The sequence below is a fragment of the Pleuronectes platessa genome, chromosome 10 (assembly GCF_947347685.1).
Source record: "Pleuronectes platessa chromosome 10, fPlePla1.1, whole genome shotgun sequence".
In the NCBI taxonomy this organism is placed as follows: domain Eukaryota; kingdom Metazoa; phylum Chordata; class Actinopteri; order Pleuronectiformes; family Pleuronectidae; genus Pleuronectes; species Pleuronectes platessa.
In genome coordinates, this window is record NC_070635.1 from 13,310,901 (window position 1) to 13,324,866 (window position 13,966).

At 44.1% G+C, this 13,966-nt stretch overlaps 2 protein-coding genes across 3 annotated transcripts in view; one reads left to right on the forward strand and one right to left on the reverse strand.

The window, feature by feature from the left end:
* chn2 (chimerin 2) overlaps positions 1-6,154 on the reverse strand; it is a 25,315-nt gene extending 19,161 nt beyond the window's left edge. The window contains exon 1 of one of the 2 annotated variants that reach the window (XM_053432455.1): positions 6,034-6,154. Coding sequence is in view for 1 of the 2 variants with exons in the window: in XM_053432454.1 (XP_053288429.1) it covers positions 3,237-3,285 (49 nt within the window). In the remaining variant the exon portion in view is untranslated. Of the gene's footprint in view, positions 1-3,236; positions 3,346-6,033 lie in introns of those variants that run through there. The other variant, XM_053432454.1, reaches the window with a different exon arrangement.
* On the forward strand, positions 6,059-11,350 carry cpvl (carboxypeptidase vitellogenic like). Its single transcript, XM_053432453.1, has 13 exons — positions 6,059-6,252; positions 6,397-6,587; positions 6,717-6,838; positions 8,417-8,531; positions 8,662-8,720; positions 8,824-8,903; positions 8,994-9,060; positions 9,584-9,706; positions 9,814-9,945; positions 10,092-10,190; positions 10,286-10,459; positions 10,587-10,769; positions 10,862-11,350. Exons 1-13 carry the CDS (start codon positions 6,248-6,250, stop codon positions 10,958-10,960), a joined length of 1,449 nt encoding a protein of 482 aa, XP_053288428.1. The 5' UTR covers positions 6,059-6,247; the 3' UTR covers positions 10,961-11,350.
* Positions 11,351-13,966: the final 2,616 nt, after the last annotated feature.

Below are 13,966 nucleotides of genomic sequence, written 5' to 3' on the forward strand. Positions count from 1 at the left end.
TATCCAATATCTTCCCTCCTCAGCCCATCCCAGCCCAATGAGACCATCCCTCCATCAACTGTACCACTAATCCTTTGAGGGACGCATGGGGGCTGGAGCCGATCCCAGACGACATCGGGGGAGATGCAGGGTGCACCCTGAACAGGTCACCAGCCCATCGCAGAGCCAACATACAGAGACACACAATATTCACACTCACAATATTGTCATTTTACAGGCTTCACTGAACCCATTTCCAATATGTATGACTGGGCTGTGCAGTAAAAAACCCAGCCAGACACGGGGAGAACATGCAAACTCACACTCACAGTGGAAGGCCCAGGCTGAACCAGGATCCGAACCGGGACGCCCCTCATCCTGGACCAAATAATGGGAGTTGTCTAATGTCTAAGTGATTTGGCCGTAAAAATGAAAATACACACTCACTTATATAATTCACATGCAGAAATAACACATTCTGGAGTAGAGCCACTGATACATGTATCACAAACACACCCTCACAAATACACACACACACACACAGTGGGATGCATCAGAGCTGCAACAGAGAGACCATCTGTGTATTACACCGGTCCAAAACAAGCAGGCTGACAGAGTACTACTAGTACTGACCAGATAATATGTGACAGGTATGAGGGCGCCTCTGTGGAGTGCACTATCTGTGCTGCACGGCTGGTCTGTACACACCCAGTGAAACTGCAGGTTCTGCTGTTTACAAAAAACTGTGGCTGAGTGCTGACATTTCCTTGTGTCACTGCAGGAGCCTGTTGTTGTAATTAATGGGCTGGTTTACTTCGGGGACTAAGTGGCTCCCTCTCTGCTGCTGTAAAACACGCAGATCATTTTAGTAAGCCCTCGTACATGACACAAATCCCTGCCTACATGATTTACACTGGTGAGGACATGAAAGTAATGGAAGGAATTTGAGGTGAAATGCAGCATTTTGCCAGAAACATGTGCAGGACGGTGTCGGGCCGACCGCCCCTCTCTCTGTGACACACGCCTGTAATTCTGGCCAATTTAGTCATTTGAGGCCCGGAGCAGAAGGCATACTTTCATGCTCTATCCCACAATTTATTTTCAAAGCTTTATTTCCTGGAGCCGTTTAGAAAATGGAACGCTGCTGCTGGTACAGTCCCATGCCCGGCCGTGCCAGGAATGTGTAGGAATCTCCCTGATCTAGATGAACGGCCAGAAAAATATCTTTCCAGAGAAAAGAGGAGTTTGCAAAACACAATGTAAGCTGCAATCATGTTGCAATCTTCTCAATTTGTCTATCATTTCTGCCTCAAACATAAATTAGAGTTCTTCAGAGCGTGTGTACAATGCAGGTCACACGCTATATAAAGCAGCTTGGGAACATATCATTTGGGATAATTCACAGGGAGGACAGTAACATCACCTTTATCGCAACAAACAGAAAAGTTAAATGAACTTTAATTACACACTCTCGCCCGAACAGCCTCAAAACCTAGAAAACTGCATAGACTTTCGATCAGAAGCAGAAAGAACTTCACTGTGAGCCCCGTGTTTGCAGCCAGAGCAGACGACCTAATACGGAGCAGAAATTGAGCCTTGATGCGTTTTTTGAGTCAAATGCCTCATAGACAAGATTATTCAAATGTTGCGTCTGACTGCCAAAGAGCTCGGCATGAAAATAATAATACCCTTGTGACAACCACTCCATCCCTGGCAGCAGCGCAGCTTGTAACCTCTGATAATTATATTGAGAGCCCCACGGTAATGACAGCCCTCCGGTGCCACAGAGAGAAAAGACTTTCCTCTTAAAGCATCAGCGGTCAAACAGTAAAACCCTGCTGCTTTCTGCAATGCACACATGAGATAATGCTTTGTGAGGCATGCGGTCACCACGGGGCTATATCAGCTTGGAAGCGACTGTCCGTCCCTCCCATTGGGCCGTACCTTGGGAAAAGTGACTCTGCTGCGTGGGATGCAGGGAAGAGAACGAAAGTCAAACAAACATTCTGTATCCTATAAAAGGTCCCACATCCTCAACGTGCTGGGATCAATTTTAACTGTTGTTGGGTCAAGAGTGGAAAAAGTATCACATTATGCATATTCTGTGGATGTCATTTTCTGGGGTAGAAAGTGAAAAATTGGTGGAAATGATGAATAAAAACTCAAGTGCTGAGCTCTGTGTTATAAATCACACATATACAGACATAACGCATAATGCATTTGCGAGCCCCTTACCCAAACCTAAAGCCTCACAACTAAATACCTAGCCCTAACCCTAACCCTTAACCCTAAACCTAATTATAACCTTAACCTTAAAAGTCTGAACCCTCAAACAGCCCTTTGAAAAAAATTTGGACCGGTCAAAATGTCCTCACTTTCCAAAAATGTCCTTGGGTCTATGCTCGAAATGGTCCTCACAAATATACAAGTACAAGTACACGCTGTATCTCACACACCCATGCCTGTGGTGGCTGGGGGGGCTTCAAACAGAGCAGTGATGGAGGAGTTTGTACTTTAGACCCTGGCAAACATGAGCTGAGCGTTCCACTGGATGGGATGTACACAGACACAGGGTTGCTCTTTCAGTCTGGGCTTGTTTGAACAGCTGCTAACCCACTTTCTGTTCCCATGCTGGGGAAATACAAACCTGGAAATGAAGTTTTAACAGCCACATTAGATACTAATCAATTAACTATACCTCATTTTGTGCAAAGGGGTATCAGATTTGAAGTCTCATGCACACTGTGTTACATCACTGGGCCATGGCACAATATCATCTTCCCCCAGTCCGTTGCTGCTGCTGCTGCTGCGTGTTTTGGGGAAATAAATGGTAGACTACTCAGGCCAAAGATAATCCTTAAAGCCAGCCAAGTGCAAAGTCAATAAGGGAATTATGGAGATGATTGGCCATCTAATGATAACATCCAAAAACCCAACGTCACACTGAGTGCATCCCACAACCTTATAATCCAGCTCCAAAGGCATCCTATCCTCACGTTTCCATCACTCAGTCAAAACACATGGGAATGTATTCATACCCATAATCCTACAGCACAGCAGTCACATGGAGCTACTCTAATGTTTGTTTAATGGCACATGTGACATGCAGATGGAGACATGTAAAGATGCCACATAACCTGGTGCGCATCATTATTATTAGTATGATTATTATGATTATTAGTATGATTATTAGTATTATTATGATTGGTATTATTGTGTCTCAGTCTAGCCTGGATGTGGGTCATGTGAACTCTCACCAGAGGACACAGATGAACCCGAGAGGCTGGAGTTGCTGGATGCTGCCATCACCCCCGGTTTCACGGCTCGCTCACTCCCGTGTGGCCGCGGTGCGCTCGCAGCTCCTCGTCCCCGCCGGCGCCTCCATGTCCCTCGCGTCCCAATGTGCCTTCACCCCCCGACGGCTGGCGCACCGGTGAACCAGCCCCTATGTCATGCCTCGTCTCGCCCGGAGTCCGAACCGTCTTCACTCCGCAGATCCGCTCCCGTTCCGCTCCTCGCCGTGCGCCCTGGCGAGGTGCTCACGCTGCCGCATGCACCGCACAGGAGCCCCGGGATAAAAAACAAACAGTCTTGACAGGCTGCGGGGATGTGCTGCGTGGATCAGGGTCTCCAACGCGTTTCCCTCACAGTGGGTGTGTGGGTCTGGAGAAGTGTGCCATGGAGACACCAGCTATGGTTTCCATGTGCCACTTTCAGGGTTGTAATAAACACACCACACTGCAGCGTAGACGCGCCTTCTTAAAGTGAAAGTTTGGAGCAGGGTTGACAGACGTCAGCAAAAATAAGACACCCAAACAAACCGAATTTGGCTCAGTGAGTGAAATCCAACACAGACGTCATGTTTATCTTGGAACCCGCAGTTAGATCAGATGTAAAATCTCAACCGGATAAACCACATTGCTGCAGCTTGGGCATATTTTTAAAATATCCTCTTATGTCATGTTGGTGGAGGGAGTCAGAATCCATCTTCTCGTATGTTTTTGCGCCACCTGCTGGGCTTCTCTGTCCCCGTGTGACTCCAGCCTAAAGAAACACATGCATGTGGTTGTTTGCAAGTTTTACTCATTTGTCAGATGCTTTTATCGAAAGCAACTTACACCTGAGTTCCAAAACAAGGCTTCAGCAAAAGGAGACTTTGAAGTAAGTGCTAAGTGCTAGATCTGTTCAATAAGGAGATCAGGTAAGGAGTGCACCACAAGTCTGGACTGATATTGCCTTTGTGTCCTGGGGTTGAAAATGCGTGACATAGTTCCTTGGAGGAGCAGTGTAACCGTGAAGGGACATAAGGCTGCATACAGACCTGAAGAAACCTTGTAGATGAGAGATGAAACATCATCAAGAGACACAAGCAAGTCCAGTTGTTTATGTTCAATTGTACAACTTCTGAAGATCCCACGACCTGGATGACTGAGAATTTTCAAAGATATAAAGCTACATGTTTAAGTTCAAGTGCGGGTGCAGATTCAGATGTCCGCAAACGTTGGAGACTCGAATTTGATCCTGGGTAGCCAGGTTGATGAGCAGGCTACGAGGTTATCCATGATTCCAAGTGTATCCCATCCTGCTTCATGGTATGTCTTCATAATGATTCTCTAAAGAAGGAATGCAAGGAGGGATTGTGGAGACAGAACTGAGGAAAAACGTTGGTTTCTGTCGTCTTGAGTTCACTAGTAAGTAAAAGGTTGTCTGTGGCAGAATAAATCAGATCAGTTTTGCTGAGGTAGTGTCCTTTAATACTCCAGTTAAGATGTTCGCTGACCAGCAGATTAGACCACCCAGTTGTGGTGGACAGCTTCCACATCAGAATGTGTGCTGATGTCAATCAAGCCTGTAGAATGGTAAGGTCGTCTGAGACAGCTGTCAATCAAAGTCAAAATACTTCAGAATATACCTGTCCTCCAGCCTTGTTGACTTATTGACTGCGATTGATTGAAAGCTTTTATCATAGGTCTGTCACTTTTTCCATAAATCAGGTCTGAACAAATTTGACATGAGACTCAATTTGTTACAATATATTCGAACAGATACTTAGGTGTTGTGATTGTCTGCTTCAAAGACACCCTTGACTGGATCATGAGGAAAACTACCTCACACAGTCTGATGTGCTTCTAGACTGTATATCGTGACCTTTCATTATAGTTTGAATATGAACGTTCCCCTCCATGTTTGAAAGAGCCCTTGTATATCGGCGGGCTATCGATGCAAAGCTACGCTGCAAAAATCACTAAATGGAAATGGAAATGGTCTGTGTAGCCTTGATGACCACTTTATTTACAGTTTTGTCATCCGCACATACACATTCATAGAGCAGATCTATGTGCAGCAGTTTGTTTATCATATATCAGGCACACACTAAATTTGGGGTTCAGTCTCTTCCCCATCGAATCTTAGGCAGGCGGAATGGGGGGGACTGGAATCAAACTGTGACCCTCTTGTTAGTTGATGACCTGGTCCTGCTCCACATCCGCTCAACAGCCTCAGGCCCCAACCGAAGTCACTGGCACCAGAGTGCAGCACCATCATCCCAGATATTTGGACTTCATATTTGTACGACGTGAGGAAGAAGAGATACGTTCTCCATCTTAATATGCAGTCTGTGATAAGAAGCTACCAGTCTGAATTAAAGCTGAATAATAAAGTAACATTTTGTCTACGTGAATTGGTGAATAAAATATCAAGTATGTCTTCCCTGCTTGTTAAAGGTTCAGTGTGTAGCGACATCTAGTGGTGAAGTTGCATGTTGTTTGGTTTGTCCAGTTTGGGCTACTGTAAAAAGCATCCTCCGTAGAGAGGACCTGCTACTGATAAAGTATTTAAACCTTAAGGGCTCATTCGAGGGTTAAGAAAACAATTTGTACAATTTAGATGAAACACATTAGTTAAAATAACACTGGGATTGTGTTATATTTCTGCCAATAGATTCGATTCACCTAAATCTTACACACTGGACCTTTAACTATAAACTCTATAGCCCCTTTGTCTTCACAATAAACCAAACACCCACTGAGGTTTACGTGAGAACACGTGACTCACCACGCCAGACTCAAACAACTTGAATCGAGGCTGTAGGAGCCATCGGGAGTTTCCTGTCAGTCCTCGCGGAGGGTACAAACTTACCTCGCACCCCGGAAATATCCCCCAAACCACGTGATCCACTGAGAGCCGGTCATGTGACTTCAGCCTGACTGGATCACACTTCTCATCCAGGGACCAGAGGAGGAACGAAGTGAGAACACGTCCACCGAACATGGGGTGAGTGGAACAATGTTCAAATGTGTCTTCTCCTCCTGATCACAACGCCGCCACGCGTCAGACTGAGGTGACACCTGCGGGCCACTGCTCGGGCCCTTGTGTCTGCTCACATTGTGTTGTTGTTGTTATTGTGCATTTCGCCAGGCTCCTGAAGGAAAGTGTGGGTTTGCTGTTGCTGTGCCTCTGTCTGGACGCGGTCCTCTCCCGCGGCTGCTCCTCCTTCTTCTGCCGGAGATCGCACCGTGTCAGCGGCCTGCGCGGAGCCGACCCCGGAGCCGACCCCGGGGCCCCTCTGTTCCTCACCCCGTACCTGGAGAAAGGAGCCATAGATGAGGGTGGGAGAAGCTGCGTCACTGGTTCACATTGATCAGATACTCAGAGGCTGCAGGGTCTGATCCACCAATCAGCTGCAGGCATTGTGTTTGTGTTGTAATGAATTTGTGTTGACGTGTTGATTTCCGCAGCCAGGAAGCTGAGTCTAGTGGGAGATCTGCCAGGGGCCAATGTGAAGAGCTATGCCGGCTACCTGACAGTCAACAAGAAGTTCAACAGCAACCTCTACTTCTGGTTCTTCCCTGCTCTCATGGTAGGATCACACTCAGGGGTTCATGTTCTATTAGTCATGTACAGGTAAACACAGGGTCAGCAGTACAGTGACCTCTGTTGACCTTTATTTATCATGTGCAAAATTAAATAAAGCAGTCGCTGGCAATGGAATTGTTGGTTCATAGGCTTCCTCTAACTATGCTCATAAATATTAAGAAAGAAAACAACCAATAGAATTTAGAAATCAAAATCAAATATATAAGTTAATATATAAATATTAAATGAAAGGTAAGTAAGTAATACTGTCTACTGGACAGTAGTTTAATGAATAAAAAAGTAAGGTAGAAGGATCTTTCTATAAATAAGTCGAATACAAAAACTAAAACTATGTACATTTGAAGGTGCGGTGGGACATTCGTTGCAAATGAAGTAACATCTTTAATTAAGTAGTGTGTAGTTAATATATGTGTGTGTTTCTGTTTCACATCCGTACATCTGCAGATTGTTTAATAACTACAGCAAGTGGGAGAGAAATTTAAAGATCAATCCTTGACATTTTGTCTTTCTCTGGAGCAAATATTCAATTATACTTTCACCTGTGCAGCCTCCAGCAATGTGTGCTGCAGTATATATGTATTATACAATCTGTCAGGTCAGACTTGCCATGTGTTTTCAACCCAGCTCTGAGAGGAAGAGTGAGCAGTATCCAAGCTGTTGTTCAGGACTTTGGTTTTATTTGAACCTGTAAACCAGTCTCGTTCATCTGTTTTTCAGAAGGTGAAGTAAAGCAAAACACAATTTCCTCCACACGAACATAGTAGCTTGCATTTCAGATGAGCAGCAGCTTCAGGTCCTTCAGGTTCAGTGTTTTCTGTCAGGGACAGGAACTCTCTTTACTTCCCCATTATGCCCTGGGGCTTCAAAAATACTTTTTAACTCTGCAGAACCTGAACAGTTATATATGCATGCTTTTATACAAAAAATTATTTAATCTGATTTCAGTTTCGGTTCCTTTTCTTTTATCTTGTGTTCATTGTCAGTACTGATGCTTCTCTGTGTGTTTTATCCTTAAAGTGACCCCATTTATATCTTTATTTCTATCAGTTGTGTGATAACAGGTCTTTTTTTTTTTTTGAAATTCTCTTTTTATTTAGAAAGGCACATTTCCATTGCATACATTAAATACAGCTTTAGTTTGTCAAGGACATAAGAAAGGATGTATGTAGTAGATTTGGGTGATTTTGTTCATACTGCCTTTCTGTTTTTTTTTTTATGGACCTAAATTACTACATGTAGGAACAATAACAGAGGTAAAAAGAACACAACCGGGGAGCGCACATCACATCAAAAGGAGGATCACACAAAACACAAGTATATTCAAATAAAATCTGATCTAACAGGTTTTACATACTCAGTCCATTTGGTCCAGGTCTTATTAAAAATGTCTTTCTCGACCTTGAGGGAAAAAGAGATCTTTTCCATAACATAGATCTGATAACAGGTCTTTTAAAGTGCAAATAAAGTTGATATATAAATTTCTTTGGACCTTTCTTACTGAACTAAATTCACCACAAGGTGGCGCTGCGATCTCAACTCTATTCTCTGCCCCTCCTCACAGCCCAGCACTCCAAATGCTCCGGTCCTGCTCTGGCTGCAGGGCGGCCCGGGGGGCACGTCCATGTTCGGCCTTTTTGTGGAGCACGGCCCGTACGTGGTTTATAAGAACATGACGGGTAAGAGGTGTTGTGGTCCCGTGTGTAAACGCTGTGATCCAGATTTCATAAGATCACCTGTAGATGTTCAAAGTCTGTGATGGATCAGTCTATATGACTTCTGAGCCGTGTGTGTTTTCTGTCCTCGCAGTCGGCTTGAGGGACTACGCTTGGACCACCAGTTACTCGGTCTTGTACATTGACAATCCAGTATGTACACACACCTTTCCTTCAAGGTTCCTCGGGTCCCCTGACCGTTATTCATACAGGAGTCTTCCCTGACAGATCTTGAAGACTGTTCTTTTCTCTCCAGGTGGGAACAGGTTTCAGCTTCACTGACGACGACAGGGGTTTTGCTCAGAATCAGGACGACGTGGGCAGGGATCTGTACAGGTGAAGCACCCCCCACCTCAGACCGGGTCCTTTTGTAACTTCAGTGTCGGTGGTTACTGACTCTGACTGTTTCTGTCTCCTCCTCACCAGTGCTCTAACGCAGTTCTTCCAGATCTTCCCCGAGTATCAGTCCAATGAGTTCTATGCAACCGGAGAGGTAATGTTTCTTTTCTGAGGATTGCAAGTTACTATCGCAAAAACGTTTTAAAGCATTTTCTCAACCAGCTTTTTAACTTTTAAGATAAGCATCACTTGACTCCCAGGTTTATGCCAATTAGAGAAAGCCTTAAACGAGCCCAGTGACCATAACACGTCACATTTTGACCCAAATTAACACCAGACAACATTTTTACATTTAAATATCCAATTCAACATTTAGTTTGCTGTTACACTGACTTCACTCTTCACCCTGAACGTCTGGTCTTGCTCACTGTAACTTGTCGGTCAAGAGTTATTTAAAAAACAGTTATCTCCAATATTCAGCAAGGAAACTTAAAATTCTGAACAGAGTTTGGCGTATTTCTTACAGGTAATATTCACTGTTCAGTTGCTGCTCATTGAAAGTTACTATTGTTGTTGCTTTAATAAAGGTTACCAAGCAATAATAGCTTCTGACAAACACTTAAATACATCTGTAACATTGTGGTCACTTCATAAACCTGTTCTCTGTCTCTGCAAAGTCTTATGCAGGGAAGTACGTTCCTGCCATTTCCTACTACATCCACAAAAACAACCCCAGCGCCAAAGTGAAAATCAACTTTAAGGGGATGGCGATCGGCGATGGGCTCTGTGATCCAGAACTGGTGCGTAGCCGACGTCAGGTCGTCATCATCCTCAATCTGCATCTGGACTCCCCAGGTCCCTTTTTAAAGTTATTGAATTTCTAATCTTTGAGACTCTTCCATTCCAGATGCTCGGTGGTTATGGTGAGTTCCTGTACCAAACGGGAATGATCGACGAGCAGCAGAAGCAGTACGTGGTTCAGCAGACGGACCTGGGAGTGAAGTTCATCCAGCAGGAGAAGTGGGTGGAGGCTTTTAAGGTATGAGCTCTGCACTCGCACGTTTCTCCAAAATACAAGGTGACACTGTTTATGATTTTGTATGTAGAATTTGTAACATTTTTCAAAATATGATTCTGATTGAGAAAACAACAACAACCATCTTATTGTGGCGTTTCCATCATCAGGTTTTCGATAGCCTGCTGAACGGTGACGTGGAGCCGTATCCGTCCTTCTTCCAAAACGCTACAGGCTGCACCAACTACTTCAACTACATGACATGTCAGGTACTTGACCACGCAGTGTGATATCTCGGACTGAGGACTTTTTCTAAACTTATAAAACTTTTGTCTTATGTTTTATTATTTGTGTGCGCCCACAGGAGCCTGAGGACCAGGAGTACTTCTCCCAGTTTGTGACGCTGCCGGCCGTGCGACGTGCCATCCATGTGGGGAACCTGACGTTTCACGACGGCTCGCTGGTGGAGAAGCATCTGCTGCAGGACGTCATGAAGAGCATCAAACCGTGGCTGGGGGAGCTGATGGACAACTACAGGGTGAGGGACGGAGAGCTGGCCATTGGAGTTTGTCTATAATGCAGAATTTCATCATGTTTCATCAAATTTTGAAATTTCATGTATGCCCATAGTATGTCCTCCTTAAAGCTGTTTCCCCTCCGTCCAGGTCCTGATCTACAGCGGTCAGCTGGACGTCATCGTAGCTGCTCCTCTGACCGAGCGGTTCCTGCCCACCGTCAACTGGACCGGGGCCGCCGAGTTCAAAACCGCCGCACGCTACCACTGGAAGGTTCAGCCCTCTGACACGGAGGTGGCAGGTTATGTGAGACAAGTGAAGGAGTTTTATCAGGTGGGCAGATTCTCATGACCGTCCACACAGTGAGAAAAGTACCCACACGTGTTTTTTAGTTTTTTTAATGAATATTTATCTTCTCACTCCAGGTCATTATCCGCGGAGGGGGACACATTCTGCCTTACGACCAACCAGCGAGGACCTTTGACATGATTGACAGGTTCCTTTCCACACAAGGCTGGATATGAGACGTGTTGATAATGAGCTGATTCAGCAGCTCCGCCACAAAGAGCATTTCATTGATCAGAGATTGTTGATTTAAAACACTGTCGATTGTCTAATTCAATCTAAATCAGCACATTTGTAGATTCTTTGCATTTTAGCAGAGGGCTGCCTCTTAATGAAACGTCTTTGCCTGGATCAGATCTTTGATTTGCTTGCCACTTTTCAGAAAATCAACAAGAAAATCTCAGTCCGATCATCAGGGCTGAACTGTTTGGACATCGTGTCATGTTTATTTTTCTTGGGATAGTTTTCAGGGGGAAATGTATTTTCTTTTGCTGTCAGTCAGTGCAGGCAGGAAGATGACATGTAAAGAAACAGAGAATCAACTTGAAATAAAATGTTTTTTTTAAAAATGTTTCTCTGTTTTAATGATCAGAGAGGACAGAAAATATTTCTGTAGGCGAACTGACTTCTGAAATCCTCCTGTGGTTAGTTGAAAACATGTGCACTAGGGGGCACTGTGCTCCAAAGGAATTCCATCACAAATCAAGAGACTTAAAAACCATAACCCTGAAACTGCTGTAGTCATTTAATATAGTTTATTATGATAATAATATTAAATTCTATAACATAATATCTCTAAGAGTTAGCACGTGTCCTAAAAACAAAATAACATGATTTAAAATATTTGAAGAAAGTCTAGGGGCAACTTTGCATGTGGTTAGAGAACATATGGGAAACTTTTTAATACACCCAGTGTGTATCTGTAAAGCTGAATTTACAGTGATGAGCAGCAGGGGACTCTGTAGGGATTTGGCGTTTTGACAGAACGCCACAAAGACGTTTGTGTTCTGAAGTTAACTGTCATGTTATCTCATCAGGCAACTATCAAGCTGTCTAGACGGTTCAATAATGAATGAGTATTCTAAACCTTTAAAGCATCTAAGTATTTAATGAGCAGTTATGTCTCGAGGACGAGCATCGATTAAAAAAGCTGCTGATCATTCACTTCCACATCACTTCCATCCCTCGTGTGTCTCAGCTCATTCTTTCTTTCAGTGACCGCTGACATCAAAATCACATCAGCTCGTTTGTATGTTACCGAACAAGTGCTTTATTTTCATACCGTAATGTAACTGCAGTGATAACTTTCACATCTGTACAAATGCAAAACAAAACAAAAAAAACGGAGACAATGTCATTACAGACACACACACAAAAAAAATGTACAAAGTTATGCAAGTAAGAATGGATTTGTCATTTCGTTACATATAAACAATTTATTTAAGCGTTGAAATGAGCCTCGACATACGACAAAAAAAAAGGCAACAAGTGCTATGCAGACCGTATTTACACATGTACCACACGTTTACTCCCTTCAAAAAGAAAGGTGGTTGCATTACATGTACAGGATTACAGAAATTAATGACAGTATGTACAGTATTTATAGTTTGAGAATTAAAATAATACAGTTATAAGATAATTGACATGTGGTAAATTGTTCTCCACCGCTCGCACAAACCCACACTGCACTTCCACCTGTCCTGTTCCCCATACAGTGACAAATGTCTTTTCCCCGGACCTGGATCCACTGTGAAAAATGAAAGCAGAGACAGAAACGTCCTCCAGATGATTCCAGTTGAAAGAGTCTTATGGTCGCTGCCATATTTTCACATGCGAGAGGTTAATTTGGAATGGTCTAATAATCAATACATGGTCTATAAAACAGTTGAGATAAGGCAAGCGTAGTCAGTTCAAAGGGTCGGTACAACAAAGCCCTTTCCTTGAGGATTTCTCTGCCTATTCAAACACACACACACACACACACACACACACACACACTCCTGCACACACAGACGGGGTATAAACAGTCTGAATGCTCGAGTGAGACGAGAGAAAAAGACTCTTCTCCATTCACATCCTTCATCTTTGACAAAACTGGAGCTGGATTTAGTTTCCAGAGTAAAAATGGCTCAAACCGAACGCTGCAGGCTCCTTGACCGAGCGTCATCCCACAGCGCGAGCTCTGGGTTCCCTTCTTTTATCTACAGACGTGTGATGCACGCCAGGCACAGTCTCTCCAAACACAGTTAGGTTTCTCGCTGGTGTGTGAACAGAGTCGGGGTGGGGGTGGGGGGGGGAATCACTGAGAATTACTCGGACCTTAATATGGCTATTCTAGCCTCTGGCAAAACAGAGGACAAAGTGCATAGACGGCTCTGCGATGATGTTTTTTCATCCATCCGACTGTGAAACACAGCGCATGGTGGTCATCAGGCTCGTGAATCGACATTCCTGGTAACGGGGGAAGAAGAAAGAAGAGAGAAGAGGTTGTGGTCGACATGAGAAGGCATTGAGTTTCAAGGCGAGCAGGGAGATAGAAAAAAAAAAAGGTTGGGCCGGTATCACTGTCAGTACATCCAACGCCAAACTGAAATACAGACGAGGCCTGAGAGAGAGACAGGAGCAGGAGAAATTGATGAAGAGGTCAGAGGTCAAATCGAACGGGTTCTTCTTCCTCCTGGTCAGCTGGTTTTTGCTCTGCAGCAACAAGCAGCAGACGCAATAACAGGGTAAATAGACGATGAGTTCTTGATTGTATTGACAATAAGTGACGATAAACAAAAAGAAGGTTCAGTTGCCAAACAAAAGATTTGAAGAAAACTTCAGGCACATTGTGACATTTTGGAAATCACCGGCATAAAGAAGGGAAAATAAATGGTCATAGTCACGTTCTCTCTTTTTGTTTCTCTTTCTTTACACGCGCGCCTGCTGAACTTGGTTCGGCAGAGGACGAAGGAAAAACACAAGCGCACACAAAACAAAACTCACATGCACACACAAAACTACGCAGACGTCCGCAATCAAATGTTGTATCCATTTGGAATTTGAATCTAAAACTGTGGATCCAGATACACACACACACACACAAACACAGGCACACACAGGCACACACACACACACACACACACACACACACACACACACACACACACACACACACACACACACACACACACACAGAAGAG